Source organism: Eucyclogobius newberryi, unplaced genomic scaffold, assembly GCF_026437365.1.
Source record: "Eucyclogobius newberryi isolate DKJ021-1_F unplaced genomic scaffold, fEucNew1.0.hap1 SCAF_18, whole genome shotgun sequence".
NCBI lineage: Eukaryota > Metazoa > Chordata > Actinopteri > Gobiiformes > Gobiidae > Eucyclogobius > Eucyclogobius newberryi.
In genome coordinates this window covers 16,309,355-16,329,944 of record NW_027315812.1, presented here as the reverse complement: position 1 = coordinate 16,329,944, position 20,590 = coordinate 16,309,355, and the positions used below count along the sequence as shown (strand labels likewise).

The 20,590-nt window shown below is 40.9% G+C and overlaps 2 protein-coding genes across 2 annotated transcripts in view; one reads left to right on the top strand and one right to left on the bottom strand.

Moving 5' to 3' along the window:
• pdia4 (protein disulfide isomerase family A, member 4) overlaps positions 1-20,590 on the bottom strand; it is a 290,521-nt gene that overhangs the window by 8,623 nt on the left and 261,308 nt on the right. The gene's annotated exons all lie outside the window — the stretch shown is intronic.
• Positions 1-20,590, top strand: part of pola1 (polymerase (DNA directed), alpha 1) — a 52,968-nt gene that overhangs the window by 244 nt on the left and 32,134 nt on the right. The window contains exons 2-33 of the mRNA XM_072450688.1: positions 441-568; positions 684-780; positions 865-942; positions 1,022-1,137; positions 1,233-1,295; positions 1,429-1,524; positions 2,073-2,202; positions 2,265-2,430; positions 2,523-2,677; positions 2,755-2,867; positions 2,952-3,065; positions 3,146-3,220; positions 3,291-3,429; positions 3,609-3,763; positions 3,834-3,918; positions 3,991-4,052; positions 4,168-4,257; positions 4,386-4,502; positions 4,581-4,756; positions 4,837-4,966; positions 5,080-5,199; positions 5,272-5,362; positions 5,434-5,561; positions 5,637-5,786; positions 5,859-5,981; positions 13,085-13,117; positions 13,473-13,565; positions 13,642-13,847; positions 13,927-14,059; positions 14,141-14,272; positions 14,875-15,049; positions 15,487-15,668. Coding sequence (XP_072306789.1) covers positions 441-568; positions 684-780; positions 865-942; positions 1,022-1,137; positions 1,233-1,295; positions 1,429-1,524; positions 2,073-2,202; positions 2,265-2,430; positions 2,523-2,677; positions 2,755-2,867; positions 2,952-3,065; positions 3,146-3,220; positions 3,291-3,429; positions 3,609-3,763; positions 3,834-3,918; positions 3,991-4,052; positions 4,168-4,257; positions 4,386-4,502; positions 4,581-4,756; positions 4,837-4,966; positions 5,080-5,199; positions 5,272-5,362; positions 5,434-5,561; positions 5,637-5,786; positions 5,859-5,981; positions 13,085-13,117; positions 13,473-13,565; positions 13,642-13,847; positions 13,927-14,059; positions 14,141-14,272; positions 14,875-15,049; positions 15,487-15,668 — 3,851 coding nt within the window. The remainder of the gene's footprint in view (positions 1-440; positions 569-683; positions 781-864; positions 943-1,021; positions 1,138-1,232; positions 1,296-1,428; positions 1,525-2,072; positions 2,203-2,264; positions 2,431-2,522; positions 2,678-2,754; positions 2,868-2,951; positions 3,066-3,145; positions 3,221-3,290; positions 3,430-3,608; positions 3,764-3,833; positions 3,919-3,990; positions 4,053-4,167; positions 4,258-4,385; positions 4,503-4,580; positions 4,757-4,836; positions 4,967-5,079; positions 5,200-5,271; positions 5,363-5,433; positions 5,562-5,636; positions 5,787-5,858; positions 5,982-13,084; positions 13,118-13,472; positions 13,566-13,641; positions 13,848-13,926; positions 14,060-14,140; positions 14,273-14,874; positions 15,050-15,486; positions 15,669-20,590) is intronic.

Here is a 20,590-nt window from a genome sequence, read left to right as displayed (position 1 = left end):
TGTCACAAACGACACATGCTACAACAATCTTATAGAAAAGCGTCATGGTCTTAATACCTCATTATTGCATGGACGAGCTTGATCTTGTTTAATAATGTATCAAGCTATTGCGTGGTATTAACTCAATTTGTTACACCTTGCAAGAGCAATAATGTTCAAAATTGAGCTTTGACAATGTCTCGCAATTATTTTGAGGAGAAACATCACAATTATTGAAACCAAGACCAAACTACCATTCATAATGTGTGACGAGCCTTGTAAAATCATACTTTCTAAATGATTAATGAAGGAAAGTTTAAGTGATATAAAACTGCCAGGTTAAAAACATTTTATAGTTAAGAGTCAAACCACACCAGATGCACATGTCATTTTGCATTTGACTGTTTACAAACGAATAACTACAAAGCTGTGTATTTGTATCATGATTTGATGTGTCTTAGATGATGGAGGGGACACAGGTGGACTGGCCAAATCTCGCTCTAGACGTGAGAAGAGAGAGAAGGTTGGGAGGAAGTCTGCTTTGGAGCAACTTAAAAAAGCTAAAAAAGGAGAGAAGATCAAATATGAGGTGTGTATGGTCAGGTCATAAACTATTCAACCCATATTTGCCCTCCACCGGTGTACATGTGCATATCTATTTAGCAGTAACACTATGTTGTTATGGTCTAAATCAATGTTGTCAGGTGGAGGAATTTACCAGTGTTTATGAAGAGGTTGATGAGGAGGAATACTCGAAAATGGTACGAGACAGACAAGAGGATGACTGGATTATTGATGATGGTATGTATTAAAAATGTTCACAGCTCCAGATATATACATTTTATGTTTTAAAGTTTGAGTATAGACTGAATATCTATTTCTTAGATGGAACAGGATATGTAGAGGATGGAAGAGAAATCTTTGATGATGATTTGGTAGAAGATGTAGCAGAAACGAAAAAAGGTAAACTTTTATTTTGTTTTTTATTTATAAAACACACTGTACCATAAACATGTATTGATATTGCCATGTGCTGTATCAGGACAAGCAGGTGCTAAAGGAGCTGAGTCAAAGAGAAATGCCAAGAAAACCCCAGTGTCCAAACCAAATACCATCAAAAGCCTCTTCATGAACAGTAACGTGAAGAAGCCTGCTGAGGTTTGTTCTGTGTTTCTTGCTGTAAAACTCCTGGTTAAATACTTATTATTCTCATACATAATTTCATACATGTCATACTTTTGTCTTTCATGTAGAAAGACGTCGACCTCTCCAAAGACGACCTTTTAGGTGATATCCTCCAAGATCTTCACTCTGAGGTTGGTTAGATCATGTTATAGTAAAGTTTATGCACTACATTTAGTATTGATTCTCGCATGGTGAAGGGTGTAAACAAACACTTGTATGAATATTAAGCATTTTAAAATCACTGATATAAATACATCTCTTTAGAAATCTTCTGCACTGACTCCTCCACCTGTCATTACCTTGAAGAAAAAGAAAGCTCTTGGATCACCCATGAATCCATTTTCTATTAAAGCTCCAAAGGTAAGTTGTCTGTTATTTGCTTCAAAATGTATTTTTTAAATGTGAGCAAAGATGGCAGTTATTTAGATGATTAAATGTCTGCTGCGAGGGATGTCACAAAGTCAAATTCTAGTGTTACGATTATTGTGTGGGGGAAACGGCACAATTTAACGAGTATTCACAATTTTTGTGACCAGCTTTTATGAAAATGAATTATGATTTTAAAAAGTACTTTATATTAGCGGTATTTTAAAGCAAATATGTGTTACATTAAAACCACATCATTTTGCTTCTAAAATAGTAAAAAATAATTATTTTTTAGTTCTTCCAATTACATTGTTATCTGAATAATCTTGACATCCCTACTCAACTGCTAATGACATATTTTTTTAATGAAAAAAAAAAGATTATTATGAATTGCTTTTGATTCTTGGCAGTTATTTTTCAGTTCAGTCTTCTGTGAAATGCTCCTGGACTTTTTTAAATGTGAACTGAATTCTGATTTCAAAACATTTTTTCCCCCACAACCGTGCAGCTCTAACAAAATATTGCTTGTATTTTTCGTCCAGGAGTCTCCATCCGGGGCAAAGGCCAAAGTGATCCGTCCTCCTCCGCTTAACCCACCGCTTCCTGCACCCGTCCCGTCTTGTGCGGTGGAGAAGGTGAAGACTAAAGCGAAGCCTCCTGAAGAAGAAGGAGGTAAACACTATAGTGATGGAACAAGCTTTGCAAGAAGTCCATTTTCTCTATGAACTCTGCAGTGAACGACGCCATGGCACTTGATGAAGTAGACTTTGATGAGCCAATGGATGTTGCTGATGAGGCAGAGAAACCAGATATGAAAGAAGAGACTGAGCCTGAAGTGATAACAGCCCAAACCGTAGTGAAAGGCCAAACCAAAGAAGAGCCTCAAGATCCCGCGCTCATGTAAATATGCATTTTCATTTTTATATTGACCTTTTGGTGTTATTGTTTTTATTCTACGGCATATTTGATTATCTAAATGGATTCATTTCCAGGAATTTGGAAAGCACATGGGGACAAGATGAAGAGACTGCACCAGCTGAAGTGCAAGTCGACTCCAGCCAACTTCCCCTGGTGGAGGGGCCAGAGGGAGAGATGGTGTTCAGGTTCTACTGGTTGGATGCCTTCGAAGACCCGTACAGTCAACCAGGTCAGATCATTCCCACCCCAGTAAGAAAGGAACAGAGAGTCCAGAAAATGTAATCACTTGAACTTTCCATGTTTTAGGTGTGGTTTACTTGTTTGGAAAAGTTTGGATAGAATCGGCTAAATCTTACGTCAGCTGTTGCGTCTCCGTCAGAAATATTGAGCGGACCATGTACCTCCTTCCTCGTGAATTTGTAAGTGTTTGTGTTGCAGCTATTAATCCAAAACGATGAATTGAGAACTAATGTGTTTTTGTCACTTTGCGTCTGGATTTGTAGAAAGTGAACCCTCAAAATGGTGTTGTCTCAGACACTCCGGTCGGGATGATGGACGTTTACCAAGAGTTTAATGAGCTGTCGGAGAAGTTCAGAATCATGAAATTTAAGTCCAAGGTTCGTTTTGAATTCCTGTGTTATGGTCAATCCAAGCAAAGAGTGTGAACATTTTAAATTCATTTTTGTTTTGTTTACAGAAAGTGGAGAAAAATTATGCTTTTGAAATTCCTGATGTGCCCACTCGGTGTGAATATTTGGAAATGCGCTACTCTGTAAGTGCAGTTTGCATTGTAATTAGTAATTTATGAACAGCTTTGTCTCAATATACTATTACTGTTCCAGGCTGAATACCCTCCATTGCCCTCAGACCTCAAGGGGGCGACATTTTCTCATGTTTTTGGAACCAACACATCAAGTTTGGAGCATTTTCTTCTAAACAGAAAGATCAAAGGCCCATGTTGGCTGGACATCAAGACTCCTCGTATGTGTAATCGCTTGTATTTTGTTGTAGTTTTTTGTAATATTCTTTGTTAAATTCCTTATACAATTTTCAACTTCAAAACAAAATATTGGCTTGTTTCCAATGGGCAAAAGTACTAAAAATGGTGCCTAAAAACATGACTCTGAAACCCTTGTATTAAAGTGAACCTCTGTTTGTAGAGCTGATGAACCAGCCGGTCAGCTGGTGTAAAGTTGAGGCTTTGGCCCTAAAGCCTGATCTCATCTCTGTGGTTCGAGACTTGGCTCCTCCTCCAGTCACTGTTATGTCCATCAGCCTCAAGACGGTCCAGAATCCCAAGACACATCAAAATGAGGTCAGAATAATACAAATGATTTCCAAATACAAAGACCTTTTAAAATAAACAACACAATTTTGCCTTGCAGATCATTTCTCTGGCCGCACTTATTCACCATAGCTTTCATATGGATAAAGCTCCACCTCAGCCTCCCTTCCAGACACACTTTTGCGGTTCGTATTTAGTCAAAATTAGTTAGAAAAATTTATTAGAGCGCCATAGTAAGTTTAAGTTTTATTTTTCAGTGGTCAGTAAGCCCACAGACTGCATTTTCCCCTATGATTTCAAGGATGCTGTGAGAAAGAAGGTATTTACTGCATCCCATAAATTGAGTTTGTGATCATAGGTTCCTTTTAAAAAGTCACACTAAACACAGCAATGCAGAATAATTTGTATAAATATATTCTTTTCTGATTTCTAAGAATGGAAAAGTGGAAATAGCTGCTACAGAACGCACACTACTTGGCTTTTTCCTTGCCAAAATGCACAAAATAGATCCTGATGTACTAGTCGTAAGTAAAACATGTATTTATTTTTCTTTCATAATAACCTTTTTCATTGACCTGCTGTAGATATCAGGACATGGGAGTGGTCAGGGGAAGTAGTACGATGGCATATCTCATTAATGTTTCACTCATAGGGGCACGACATATTTGGCTTTGACCTTGAAGTGTTGCTCCAAAGGATTAATGTGTGTAAGGTGCCACACTGGTCCAAGATCGGACGTCTGAGGAGGACCAACATGCCCAAATTAGGAGTAAGCAAAAGTTTAATTGCGTGTTTTTGTAGACGTAGAGACAATTGCACCTTCACTAATTCCCGGTGTCGATTGTAGGGCCGCAGCAGTTTTGCAGAGAAGAACGCCACTTGCGGTCGGCTGGTCTGCGACGTGGAAATCTCGGCCAAAGAGCTGATTCGCTGTAAAAGCTACCACCTGACGGAGCTGGTGGCACACGTGCTCAAGATGGAGAGGCCGACCGTCCCCCAGGAAAACCTCAGGAATCTTTACAGGTTTGTATCTGTCGGATTGGCGTCTCTGTCGTCGCGTTTCGCCGCGTCGTTTCTAATGCTTTGTGTGCTTTGTGTGGCAGCGACTCCCCTCACCTGCTCTACCTGCTGGAGCTGACGTGGACCGACGCAAAGCTCATCCTGCAGCTCATGTGCGAACTCAACGTCCTGCCTCTCGCTCTGCAGATCACCAACATCGCCGGGAACGTTCTGGTAAACTTTATTCACTTGTCTACACAGTAATTATACAGCTGCAATGTGGTGGTCTTTTAGGGGAAATTACGCTTGCTTTCCCGACATTTTTGTGACCTTTTATTCACTTTCAGTCACGAACTCTGATGGGAGGTCGCGCTGAGAGAAACGAGTTCCTGCTGCTTCACGCCTTTAACGAAAAGAACTACATTGTTCCCGACAAACCCTCCTTCAGAAAAGTCCAGCAAGAGCAGGTTCATTATATTTTGATGTTTTCTACAAAAGCATGTGTTTGGTATGTTAAATGTGATGCTCTTCTGTTGAAGGTTGAAGGTGGGGAGGATGCGGATGGAGGGAAAGGCAAGCAAAAAAAGAAGGCCGCTTATGCTGGTGGTCTGGTGTTGGATCCCAAAGTCGGTGAGTGTTTTTCATTTCTTCAAACCAATGTCTGTAATTTGACATATAATAACTGGACCCCCATTTTGAAGGTTTCTACGATAAGTTCATCCTGCTGCTCGACTTCAACAGTCTGTATCCGTCGATTATTCAAGAGTTCAACATTTGCTTTACCACCGTGGAGAGGGAAGTCTACAATAGTCAGAAAAAGAAAAAAGAGGTCTGTACACATAACATAAGACTATTTCAAATCCTTTACACTGCTGACACATTTTGTTCATTTTTTTATTGACAGGATGGTGAGATGGAAGAAATACCCGAGATTCCCGATCCCAGTCTGGAAATGGGAATTCTGCCCAAAGAAATAAGAAAACTTGTTGAAAGGCGTAAACAGGTCAAACAACTCATGAAACAGCAAGACATCACTACAGATCAGTATCTACAGGTTCATATATATTTTTTTCTTCTTTTCAAAATTATTCTTTGTCGTGTTGATGTTTTTGTTTCCTTTTTTCAGTACGACATTCGCCAAAAGGCATTGAAACTGACTGCAAACAGTATGTACGGGTGCCTTGGATTCAGCTACAGTCGATTCTATGCCAAACCACTTGCTGCACTGGTCACACACAAGGGCAGAGAGGTAAGCCAGAAATGAAATTAAAAAAGCGTTAACCAAGTACTAAAAAAAGCACGTTATGATATATCCACCATTAGAGGGCAGTACAACACCAGACAAACTACCCCTTACCTTATTATTGTTGTCAGTTTCTACATTTTTAATTAAATCTTCCATAACATGTACTTCCCATCGCTACATATTATTAAAGCATCAACTGGTGTCAGAATAAAAGGCTTTTTAAGTGCATGAGATATCAATAACGCTCAGACCCGTATTTTCCAGTGCCAAAATGCCACACATAAAAATCACATTGTTAAGTCTTGATTGTGTGGTGACATCTTTCACTGCACACCAATGGAGCAACGGGGGCATATAATAAATTTGGATGGAGGCATGTGAGGTGCATGACACAAAGGGCTAAATCTGGTTTTGTAACCCGACTCGGCGCACACACTCGCTGCCACTGTGTCAGTTGTAATACTCATGTTCGTTTAATGAGCTCTAACAGTAGACATCCACAGCCCGGGCGTCGGGTTTGGCCTCGGGGGAGTCCTTTATTAAGATCGCCTTACACGTTCATTGTGCGGCCTAATAGAGGGCAGGGCAGTAACTCGGTGTGCGTGTTTGTTATTCTGTCAGCCCATTTGAGCTCCGAGACATGCTTGTTGTTCAGCTGACACAAGCTACATTGTAAAAGGTGTGTATTTGATTCGCTGATACTGGTGGGAGTTTTTCTCCCTCAAGACTTGATGATTGTATCTTTGTCAACAGCCACTGGTGGATGGGTTAATTACATTTACCCTCTCTTTTTTTTTTTTTTTTTTTTTTTGAGTAGACTCGAGAGGTATTTCCAGCAATCACTGTCTTCTAAATCTCAGACATTTCAGTTAGTGATATAGAGCTTATTGTTTTTTTATTTTTGACTGCAGGCAGCATTACCATTACCACTGTATATACTGTATAAGTTGCACCTTTTTTCATAGTTTTGGCCAGGGTGCGATTTATACTTATAAAAGTATTATACTTATATACTTATACTCCGGAGCAACTTGTATGTGATATTATTTGTTATTTTCACACTGGCAACCGCATTTCATACTCCAGTGCGACTTATATATGTTTTTCTCTTCTCTATTATGCATTTTTTGGCTGGTGCGACTTATATTCCGGTGCAACTTATAGTCCGGAAAATACAGTATTAGTATTTGAATCTCTTTTCAGTTTAATGTTTTCTTTCAACTTTTACCGTTAGTTATTGATGAGACGAGCGGACGAGAGAATATTTTGACATAATTTATTAACTTTGGCATCTCAATTCTTCATTTATTTGAGCATCAGCATTCCTTTTTGAAGTACGGTGTAACCAGCCAGCGCTTAATACATAGTAATTTTTGTCAGTGCCAAATGTAAACACATTGTGCACATTTGTGCACAATCATGTTTTATCACAAGCTCTTGTCCCACCCCTAAACACCACAACATATGATTTAGGTGGTCTTTGAAATTTGGTTCTTTCCAAGTTTCAATGGAGAATGCGATGTCATCAGTCGTTGCGTTGTAATCATTCCCCTGTTGCCTGTTGTGTGAGGCTTTTACTTTACTTTCAAATTACATTGCAGTCAGTCGGGGTTTGGAGGACACACTGGTGCATTAAAAGGTCACATCTGAAGCCTGATGTAGCATATACCACACAGTCTGCTGAGGCTGCAGGGATCTCATTTGTGTAATATCCAAGACTTGTTTGTTTTGTAGCCATGATCCCTGATATGTGTCTATTAATACCGCCTGTAGTGAATTAAGGAGATCTTTCCATTCGCATTGCCCAGACATGTTCAGAATAACTAAAGGATGATACTAATTGCCATTAATAATTAAATATGACATTACTTACCCAAAAGTGTTTGATTTACTGTCGTTTGCATTGTATCAGCCTACGTACAGTCCATTTGTAAGTGGAGCGAAGCCAAGCTAAGGGGTTCGTGGTAGTATTAGCTGAGCCTCAAAGGCCGGCTGGGATTTATAGCTGGGTTTCTGGTGTAGGTATTTGTGGCCATTATAGTTTACACCAGGGTCTTATTTTAATCATCACATTTGCACTCCACTTTCATGATTAAGTAGGCTTTTTATTTTTATAATTGTAACGCATCCACCCACCACGTCTCTGTCCGAAGCGTAAATCCTGTCCCCGCCCCTCGCTCCCTTTCATCCCATCAAAAACGCCATCCCAATGAATGTGCATGTGTTTTGTGTAGTTGTTGATTTGTGAGTCTCACGTTACTCTCACTCTGTTTTTAAATTGGGCAAGACCCCTCCCTCCCCACACCGGGGCACTACAGTGGTTTTTCATCCTGGGCCGAGCTTTAGATGTGGCTGGCTCCTTCTCTTGTGGTCACATTTGATGCGTTACGTGGGACCCCCCCGTTCCCGTCTCAAGTGATTCTTGTATCTTGTCTGAAATCATGTATGAGCCGAGTCCATGTGTGACGACACAAGTGCTACCAGCTGAACTTTGGCCTTTGTGGTTAGAACATTTGTTGTGGACCTACTCTGTTCTGGTATGTGTGGGTATTAAAGGGATGATGGGCATTAAGGGGAAGGTGAAGGTTTAGGATTACACAAGCCACTGCAGATTGATGTTCCCTCAGCCCCTCGCTGTTATTTTAGGGTCTTTTGTACATTAGCCATAAAACAGTTGGGGATTTATGCAATAAAGGCACCTTACATGCATGTAAATATAATAGTTCCACAAATGTTCTGGTGCCACAATGATTTTATGGCCTCTCAGCGGTGCACCCGTGACCTAATCCTGCATGTTCACTTTAAACATAGAAGAGGATTTATTAGGCACAAATGAATTGTTGCATGCAGCTGGCTGGTGTGAAATACCTGTGTTGGGGTATTACTGTCGGCTGTCTGAGCATGAGTGCAGTGTCCTTGTACAGGCACATTATTTCTCTGGTATGGGAAATGTTAATAAGCCTCTTATTAATAATACAGGTGAATGTTTCTATGCTGCCCCAAGTCTACTTCCTAGTCTCTGAGTGCAGTGATGTGTGTTGGTCCTAATCGACTGATGTTAACAACAAATGGCTGTGGAAGCCACTGATTGTTGTGGAACGCAGATTAGTTTCACCTTTGACCTTTGCACTAGCAAATCTGACAACCATTAGCAGGTGTGTGTCGAGAATGGAGGGCGACTCCTGAAAGCCATCCCGCTGTAATTGAGTCTCTGTCCTTGTGTTTAAAAACAGCCTGACAGGAGTTTGTAGTAGACATTATTGGCCAGCCTGGGGACTGAAGGATAGAGGCGAGATTGGATAACGGATCTGAGGGTGTGGAGAGGGCAAAGTTTGGTTTGGTGTTAGACCTCTGGGGCTCTTGTATGTAAGGTCGTGTGTGTTTGTAATGAGGTCTAAATAAATGTTGTTGCCCCTGTTGTCTCTCAATCAGTTTAAGTATTTGTCTTGTTCCAAGAAACACCATTTAATCCTCCTGGTTTTATAAGTGAACACGGTGTCCTTACATTTCTCTCAGAGGAAGCACCGTTCACCACCTTGATTACTGACTGTGGCTATCTTTGCATTTCTATGAATTAGACATGACTCTACGAGCCTGAAACATTTTGTTGTAGACGAGCATACATTCATGAATGTCCCTTTCCGGGGAGATGAAGCCTGCATGTTTCCATGCTCTGTCCATAGTCTACTTAAAGAGATGGCTTTACTCCTGATAGGAGAGGGCTTAACAAATAGTCACATGGGAGCGCTGCGGCTATTTTGGCCTCATGCGCCTGCTGTAGAGAGCCAACAGTGGACAGGACAAGAGTTCAGAATCTAAAGGGACTTTAGTAACACTTCTAATGAGGCCATGTGCAGCTGGGCTAATGACTGGGATTAGCATTGATAATGGATTGATCCGACACCTGCTGTCTGCACAGGGCTCTTGTAAATGAGCAATAATTAGGAAATGGTTTTCATAATTAAACCAGGCACTATATGCATTATGCCACCATAGCCCATTTTCACTCATCACTCATTTTTCTTTAGGATGTTTTTATTCGACAGGACAGTGCAGTGTGAAATGGGAACGAGACTTGGAAATTGCATGCTGCAAATTGTCGAGAACCGGATTCAAACTGGCAGGCATATGTGCTTTCCACTTGACCACATCTCATTGTCATCAAATAGTCAGTTCTTGTATTTTGAGGCCTGTTAAATTAAAGACATAGTATCTGACATTTTAAACCTGAATTTCTGAGCTGGTTATAAGGAAACCCATAAACTTTAATTTCAAATTAGTTGAAGAGTTGAGGGATTACTGGCATTGATGAATTGTTTCCATTGAAGATGCAGTAAATCAGATGTAGCGCTGCAGCAGCAGCTCGGAGCACAGGCATCTGTCCAAGCAGGTGTGTATGGCTGTGCAGAAGCTTTCTCATATGGGGTGGATTATTTTGGTGAAGGGAGCATTTGCATCTGTGTTGTACACGAGTGTTCACAGCAGCCGAAGACACTATAAATCTTTTATGCATCTGTCTGAGTGTGTTAGCTGCCCGGCCCTGACAGTCCTGTGTCCCTCCACAGGTGCTATTTCAGTCGGCCGACTGTCATCCCAAAATGCTTTTCAGTGGAGTGCTTTTCAAAACAATCGTCACTGTTGCCTTGGCTCTTTTTACAAGGGCCCTCCGCTGCTCTAAGGCTTAACATGCCTCCTCTGATCTGCTGATCAGCACAGGACTATATAGTGTATTTGTGAGGGAGTCTTGGATGCCCTTTAGATGAGCAAGCATCTTGCTTGTACGTCTACTTATCATTCTATCCTTATTGGCCCTGTCCCTTTATTATCCATTTGTCATCCAGAAGCAGGCTATTTTAGACCTGTCACTGTTAAACAGACACCAGGGAAGACAAAACATTAATGAGGAAGCCTTGGATTGCTGTTTGACATGGAAGTTTCCAGAAGCCTCTCGTTCATATCAGAAGATGCCACAGCTCTTCAACTCAAACGTAAATGTACATTAAAAATACAGAACTACATTTCTGTATTTTGAATGAAAAAAACTAAAATGTGCCTTGTAACTGTTCTGGTGGTGATCCAGCTGCTTGTCTGTTATGCCACTTATGATATACTGTGTCATGTTAAGCACAAAACATTTTTTATTTGGGGTAAAGTAAAGGGTTTTGAAAAGACGCTTACTTCCCTGACATGTGGTTAAATTAAATTAAAGACTACACCTCGTTCTTGTGTAAATTACCCAGTAACTAATGGGGATCCTGACAGGCTTTTTCAGTTGTTTGCTTGAGCATGAGTGGCATGTGTGGTGGTGACTTGTGCAGTCATCAGAGAGAAGACATACTCGCATGCCTTTGCCCCCCGACACGGTCTGTTTAGATTGCTCTGTATAATATGTGCGTATTGGTATGTGTTTAAAGATGAGCACTCACACGGCCCACAAACATTCCTGCCTCATGGTCAAACGACTTGTCTTTCACAATCCATTCCTTAAAGCTGTCCGTCCTGCAGCGAATGACAGCAAATGGAAAACCTGTCTAAATGAGTCCGCACATCAATTACATCAACGCATTCGCACCTTTCCTTGTCGTGTCTTTCTTTCCCACATCCAGTCATCACTGCTGTCCTTTTAACCACAACCATTTTGTTCATTCCACTGTCAAACGTTCCAGCTGTTTCAACTCCTAAAACATTTACAGTCGGGCGAACGCACATAAATCCGTTTTCAATTATTTTATTTGGCCTAAATAAAGTAAATATGGATGCCAATATTTTCCTGAACATAAACAATACAGACTTTAATCAGTGCGATTTAACACTAAAGTGGAACAATTTATTCCTCTAAAGTCTGTACCCCAAACCGCTAAAATCCTTTTCCTGACAGAGGATTGTCTGTGGACCTCTCAACTAAAAAAAACAAAAACATATCATTGGCAATACACATTTTTAATAAATGGCAGACCCCTATGATAAAAAATAAAAGTTTACCACGTAAATCCAATCACAAAGGTCCAAAAGGATTTCAGCTGCACTTCTGTGTCTTTATTAGGCCTGCTAACAACCTAAAGCATTGTAAATGAACAAAGTTTGTGTTTGATTAGGCAGGAATTTAGTGTCTCAGGATTATTTACAGGTCATAATTGTGTTAATGTCATATAATCCCACTATGTTTTTTTGTTTGCGATGCAGAAGCACACACAAACCGTTACTTCCTTAAAAGAAGTATCATTCGGACTCCGGTTTCAGGGGAGGGGAGATAATTATGATTTAATGGAATCCTGAATAAGATCAGTAAGATGAGTAGTAAATAAAATATTATTATCTCCTTGCCTTGCAGTTTGACAGGAGCTTAGCGGCAGAGTTTAGTGTTCATTCATGTACTTGGGCCAAGAGGAGTGTGTGAGAGTGAATATGTGTCTGTGGTGGGACCTTGACCTTGACTGCAGCCCCTAATGGAGACAGCCTCTCACCCCCCCTGCTGCTCACCGGTATGTGGCAGCCCATGAAGCACTGTTAAATCCCACATTGGTTTCAGGGAGTGGAGCGCCCCTCCCTACCCCACCGAAACCCCTCCTCTTCCTCACACTCTGAAATAGACGTGTCCTTGTCCCGACATGAAGCGCTGTGTATATGAAGCGGCGGTTGATTGAGGAGCAGATTGCTGGTGACAGGTCACACTGCGTTCCGTCCCCACGACCCCCCAGATTAGCGACCCAACTCGGACGGCTCTCTCCCTCCGCTCCCAACACCTGTTAGGATCCCTCGTGCCCCCCCCTCCCCCCACGCCCCGACACCCAGTGGACAACGTTAACAGAATTCTCTTGTTTGTCCGTCAGTGGGTAATAAAGGCCATTACAAGTCATTAAGGTGCGCGTGTGTTGCCCAGCGCAGAGATGTGTGGGATGAAAAGACTCCTGTCACAGCAGGCTCTCATAATTGCCCTCTTAGCCAATTATCCCCTATTTAAAAGAAAGTCACCTGCTCCGCTCCAGGTTCACACAAATGCCCACGCACCCACACTCTGCATAAATACACGGCAAGCCAAATGACTGTTCTGCACTTTCATTGTTTACTATGCTGCATGCCATTCATTGTTTGTTTTGTTTTGTTAGATTCTGATGCACACCAAAGACATGGTTCAAAAGGTACGAAAGATCTTGCAGCTAAAATAATAACTGCTTTCTAATCAATACCTGCTCTGCTCTGCTGTGTCTGAAGCTCTGTTACTATTCAAGTTTTGTTTTAACACAATTTGACCATAAAATAACTAACTTAGTTGGCATTACAACAGGTAAAAATAACAATTACTGTCTTTAGCCAACACCTAAACAGAACTACAAATACATTACTTTATATTTCAGACCAGACCATGTTTTAGAGAGCTATTAATACTAGAAATATATTACTAATTAGGCTGGTTATCCACTTATCTGATATACAGTCTTGTCAGTTTGAATTAAATCAATAATTTGTAAAACTTTCACGTTTCTTTTTATTTAGATGAACCTCGAAGTCATCTATGGAGACACCGACTCTATTATGATAAATACGAATAGCAAAGCTTTGGAGGAGGTCTTTAAGCTCGGCAACAAGGTGCGTTTCAACAATCTTTAGTCTGTTATTTCAGTTTTTCCTCCTGATTAATGCCTTTTTTGTGCTAATTTTACAGGTGAAAGCTGAAGTGAACAAGCTATACAAATTGCTGGAGATTGACATTGATGGTGTGTTTAAGTCGCTTTTATTGCTGAAGAAAAAGAAATATGCTGCTCTTGTGGTAGAGCAACACGGTGAGGGGCGATACACCCTCAAACAGGAGCTTAAAGGCTTGGACATCGTGCGCAGAGACTGGTGCGACCTCGCTAAAGAGTGTGGCAAGTATGTTATCTGGACCCGAAATGATCCATGCAAAAGAACCGAGCCAAACATCTATGAACTGACAATCTGTCTCGTGCAGCTACGTCATTGGTCAGATCTTGTCTGATCAGAGCCGCGATGTTATTGTAGAGAACATCCAAAAACACCTGGTGGACGTGGGAGAGAAGGTCACAGCTGGAGCGATTCCCTTCAGCCAGTTTGAGATCCACAAGGTCGAAATTTGACTGAAAAACTTGCTCGTCAAAACTGAGAAATATCCTCAAATATCATATTTTCTCCCAATCTGATTCCAGGCTCTGACTAAAGATCCACAGGACTATCCCGACAAAAAGAGTCTTCCTCATGTCCACGTGGCTCTGTGGATCAACTCCCAGGGTGGGCGCCGAGTGAAAGCTGGAGACACAATCTCTTATGTCATTTGCAAAGTAAGTGATTCATACTTTGTGTAATTTGGTATTTTGCAGGGACTCGGTTACACTGTTCACTCAAACATAACTGTTGGTCATCTTGCATCGTATGACATGAATGTAGAAGTACTTCACTGAGTTCGTGGAGTGAATGAATAATGAAACTGTACAGTCACTTTGAGCCTTTGGATTAGTGCTTTATAAGACAAAGAACAAAAACACTACAACGGTAATCATCAGGACAATGTTTTCTTGAAATGTTTCTGGTTAAACATTCAGAAGCCATCATCAATCTGACTAATGGCCAAAACATCTTGCTTAAAAAAAAAAATACCACTATTATTTGTTACATATACATGCATCCAGTACAATATATAGTTAAATGTATATGTACTTTCCATACAACACTCTTCTACATCAACTTCAATGCTCTTTAATCTTAGAGAAAGAGAATGTTGGGTGTGACTACCTTTTGAAACCGTTCCACTATGGACCATTCCTGGTCAAATAAGGGAAATACAGGGACAAATATTCAGTGTAAAGCATAACGGAAATGTTTTTTGTCTTTGTCCAAATTGACGCATTTTCATTTGAATGACAACTTCATTGTCATGTCTTAGGACGGCTCCACTCTTTCAGCCAGTCAGAGAGCCTATGCCCTGGAGCATCTTCAGAAGTCCGAGTCCCTCTCTCTGGACACTCAGTACTACCTGGCACATCAGGTCCACCCTGTAGTGTCCCGCATCTGTGACCCCATCGAGGGCATCGACAATGTGCTCGTAGCTACATGGTTGGGTAAGTGCTTTCGTCTTTGTGAATGTTGGAGTCAAGCTTTTTGATGTAAACTTTAATTCTTGAAGGTCTTCATTTAAGCTGCACAAGTCACTTTAACCGACTTCCTATAGCTATGAACTTCAAAGACTATGCTTTTAAAAGTCGATAGTATTATTAGCAGTACAACTATACAACTTACTTTCAAGTGATGATACTGTTCATGTATTTTTACATTTATATGATAGTAAAGTTAAGTCTGTTTTATAAGCTGTTGACAGCTGTGGCAGTTAAACAGTGCTGGACCTGCCTGTATATGATGACCTCCAAACAAATGCATTTTTATGGAGTTTTTTAATACAATGATTCCATTTGAAAACGAGTTGAATGATTCAGTTCTCGACACATCTAGAGGTTTGAAATTATGAAGCTATAATGTGTTTACTTCTTCTCCGCCTCAGGTCTTGACCCGGGACAGTTCAGGGCTCAGCAGCAGCACCAGAGAGAGGAGGAGGCAGACGGGACGCTGGGCGCCCCTGTGCAGTTAACAGACGAGGAGCGCTACAGAGACTGTGAGCGGTTCACCTTCCCCTGCCCACAGTGCAGCACCGACAACATCTACGACAACGTGTTTGAAGGGGCTGTAAGTAACACTGTTAACAGTTTTACCATCTCAAACAAGGAACAGGGCTGTGACAGGAAGGGCATCTGGTGTAGAATCCCCTTGGAAGCTTAATGATAAGCTATGTCAAATGTTGGAGTAAACAGTTAAGCTCTTATCAGTCCATGTTAAATAACTCCTCCTAATTAATTAAATCTAACTGTGCAAATGCGATCCTTCCAATGGCATTTGAGTCAAACTTCCTGTGGAGGATTCAAGCTTTAGTCATCCTCTATATTGTGTCTCTGTATTTTTAGACAGCTGCCTGGCTCCAATACAGACGCTGTTTTCATTGGCATAGTTTGGACCGTGCAACTTGAAAAGCCTTCCTTAACCCCTGGTGCTCTGTAGTCGCACACCGCGCCATTTGTCAGGCCAAGGTCACGCTTGTGTCTGTACGAGCGTGCGTGTTATCAGCTTAATGAATAACACAACGTGCAGCCTTTTCTCTTCGGCTAATAAAACGGAGTGCTTTGCCCATGTCTGCAGCGAACCTTAAAGGGATTCCATAAAAGGATCAACACTACATTGTTATTTTTGTAGTTTTCAGTTGTAAAGATTAATAATGGCACAAAGGGGAAAGTAAAGTTAAAATGACTTCAAATATTGATTTTACACTATCTATACAAATTGGCAACCCTGGCAAATTGTTGGTAAGCAAAGAACAGCTCTGAATGACTAAACTAAGTTTTTAATTAACCCAAACATTTCTCTGTGATACAGTAAGTGTCCTCAATAAATGACTGATCGCTAATGGTAACATGGGTTCAGTAGTGACGCAATTCTTAAACCAGCAGAGGCACATTTTACAGTAATGAACTTAACTTTAAAAATCAGTCTTCATAACTGTAAATAAATATATTTACTTGTGCACTAAAACTGGTAAAACAAAAATTCTCAGATACTAATCAATAATACAACTATTACCAACACCAACAACTCATACTCACAAGATACTAATTTGAAGTATAAAAAAACATGCAAACATAACTTGTTTTTGAATGTTCTTCATCGATATCAGAACTTGTGTAAGACTTGAAACTTGCATTCTATTCTTAAGAAGAACATTGTGTCATTTTGATTTCAAAATTGGTATTGAACATCAAGCATAGTCCGCTGTATAACATTTGAGTTTGAAATTTAGAACCCGGCCAGCACGAGTCTGACTAAAGAACGAAGGATCTAGTCTTCTATTGTCTTGGCATTTAGGCTAATAGTGGGTTTTGATTCTCCAGCATGCATCAGGAGAAGGGAATGCATGCTTTCCCAGAAACTGATAAGACTAAGTTAATTAGAGTGTTGAACATGGTCTAACAGCTCAGGGAAAGAGGAGGACAGATGGGCCTTGACTCCAGCGCTGACTCTGAGCCAAAGATGGAAGGAGGCGCTGATGGATGACAGTGAACAGACAGAGGAGGAGAGCTGTTTGAAGGGGAAGTGAAATAAGTGGGATGAGATGAGTAACAAGCTGGATAAACCGTCTGAAGTTTCCCAACAGAGACTTTAATGCAGTGCTCTAGGAAATGATTGTTGTCTCTTATTTCATTGGTTTAAAGGTGCACTATGGAACTATTATGGTGAAGTGTCCACCATCTGCTCGTTTCCATGGATATGTTATAACGTGGCCTGGAATGTTTCAGGGTATGGCATTAAACGGAGCGGAGGCTACGCTCACAATATAAAAGAGTATTTACTAGTACTAAAAAAGCCAGATACAGTGGCTTGCACAAGTGTTCGTACCCCTGGAACTTTTCCACAGCACAAGAACAAACTTAAAACAATTGTATTGCAACACAAAGTGGCGCACAATTCTGAAATGGAAGTAAAATTGGACAAGATTTACCGTATTTTCCGGACTATAAGTCGCACTGGAGTATAAATCGCATTTTTTGGGGGGATATTTATTTGATAAAATTCAAGACCAAGAACAGACATTTAATCTTGAAATGCAATTTATTAAAGAACATGATGAATAGGTGTACGTATGCTAACGTAACACCTTCAGCTACATGACGCACAGACAGAACTGTGGTAAGTGTCTGGTATGTTAACGTAACATATTAAGTTATTCAGATAACTATAGCATAAAGAACATGCTAACAAGTTTAACAAAGCACCCCGACTCTGGAACTCCCTCCCCCAACCTGTCCGCCACTCTCCCTCACTCACAACATTCAAATCCCGCCTAAAAACATACCTCTTCACCCCAGCCTATGACCTCCCCTACCCCTAGCCTCCTCTACCCCATTGCCTACTCTTCTACCCCCTGTTACATCCCCATCTTTTTCTCTCTACTTCTTCTGTCTTGTTCATTTTATCTGTATATTAATGTGTATTGTACGTGTTGTCCCCCCTGTCTGTAAATACCCCCCCTTTTTTATTATGTTCAGCGTCTTTGGGTCACTGAAAAGCGCTATATAAATAAAAGTTATTATTATTATAATTCTCCCTCTGTCTTCTTCTGTCTTCTAACCTGTTACCATCCACCTATTTTCGCCCTGTGCACAATGGTTGGACATACCCAAATGGCATTGCTTATTAAAAGAGGATCTTATGTTCCACATGCAAGTGTGATGCATCATTAGAAAGCTTAGGCCTTCTAGTTTCTGCAGATGTGCACATGAACACTGTCAGGGCTTCACTGTGCTTCAGAACTTACACTACAGAGGCCCAAACATAAACAAAACATCCTTTTTTAGTCTTGTCAATTTGTAATGGTCCTGAGCATGACATACTTCATTGTGTGCATATGCTGTTCACTGTACATGATGTTTATCTTGTTGACAACAACTGTGTAAAGTTTCAGATCTCTAGGAACAGGCATTTTGGTGCTGTTGACCTTTTTGTATCAAAAAGTATATTTGGAACAAGTGATCCAAATATGTGCCAACTGTGCCACACTGTTTTATTACAATTTTAGCTCCTCTATGATCATAAAACATACATTTTGATGTTTTGTAGGCCACTAATACCTATTATAACTGCTAAAAACAATATATGTGAAGATGTGTAAATATGAGTTTACCCATGAATTTCCCATATACAGGTTAAAAAAAATAAAGAAATTATAATATTTTTATTTTATTTTTGTATTGGTATAATAATACATATATCTAACAAAATGCACGTCCAAAAGGCTAATAAAATCAGAAAACGTTAAGCGCAAAATCCTGCCGAGAAATCTGGCTCTTTACAGCCTTACCTGAGCCTTACGCACGATAATACAGAAGATTCTGTGTCAATAAGGCCTTTGTCCCGCCCCTCTTTCTAAAGCTATTCTTAATGGCTAGAATAATATGTCATTCAAAGTCTGCTACGTCACTCACATGCGGCGCTATTTAGATGTAAACAGTGGAATCCATGTGCGGCGCATTTTTTTTTTTGCGGAGGCTGTAGCAAACAAACCCGTGGACAGAAAAATGGTGGATGGTCTCATTCTGTAGGTAACAGTCTGAAGAAAAGAAGGATATCCAACATTATTTTATAGGTCAAACAGGTCATTTGTTATGGACGGAGAAATGCGCTGGACAAGCGCATTCTTGTCCTGCGAGAAACGCAGAAAAGTTTGTTTACTTGACAATATCTTGAAATCTGATAACTTCAGGAAAAATACAAGTGTATATTGTTTTTCAATGGTTCCTTACGGACAGACTGAGTACAAGGATGTACAGAATTAAACCCGTTTCGTCCGTCATAAACCGCAAACAGGTAGGACATGCGTTTCTAAAAGTTGAGACTTTCTCACAAACTATTGGCAATTGCTTCTTGGGGCATATTATTCAATGTAAATCAATGACATATTCGTTTTGTTGAGAAAATAAGCTTTAAAATGATGTATGGCTTGCTGGTATTGACCACGGAAATAAAAGTGATGTAAGAGAATATTTGAGATATAGAAAATGCTCGCCGAGGGACAGGTGGGTGGTAACAGGTTAAACAACTCCGCCAACTCCAGAGGTAGAGGAAGTGCTGATTCTTCTTCTGTGTTGCTTAGAGACTAGAGCGCCCTCTTGTGGTACTCTTCAATCCATCATCCAAAAATGGAAAGACTGGGCACAACTAGAAAACCTACCAAGACATGGCCGTTCACCAAAACGTACGGGCCAAACAAGAAGAGCACTGATCAGAGCTGCAGCCAAGAGGCCCATGGTGACTCTGGAGGAGCTGCAGCCAAGAGGCCCATGGTGACTCTGGAGGAGCTGCAGCCAAGAGGCCCATGGTGACTCTGGAGGAGCTGCAGCCAAGAGGCCCATGGTGACTTTGAAGGAGCTGCAGCCAAGAGGCCCATGGTGACTTTGGAGGAGCTGCAGCCAAGAGGCCCATGGTGACTTTGAAGGAGCTGCAGCCAAGAGGCCCATGGTGACTCTGGAGGAGCTGCAGCCAAGAGGCCCATGGTGACTCTGGAGGAGCTGCAGCCAAGAGGCCCATGGTGACTCTGGAGGAGCTGCAGAGAGCCACAGCTCAGGTGGACAGGGAATCTGCACATAGGACAACTATTAGTTGCGCACTTCACTAACTTCGCAAGAGACATTGTTGAAAAACGGCCTTAAGAAGTGCAGTTTGCCAGAAGCCATGTGTGGATAGCAAGCATGTGGAAGAAGGTGCTCTCTCCAAAACTGAACTTTCTGGCCTTAAATCAAACTGCTATGTGCCTGCCAAATACAGGGCAATGGAAGAAAACCTGTTGCTGTCTACAAAATATCTGACTTAGAGATTCACCTTTTAGCAGGACAAAGGCCCTGAACATAAAGCCAGAGCTATGTAATGGGTTAAAACAAGACATATTCATGTGATAGAAAGGACCAGTCAAATCCCAGACCTAAATCTAATTGAGAATCTGTGTCAAGATTTTGAAAACTGCTGTTCATAAACGCTCTCCATCAAATCTGATTGAGCTTGAGCTG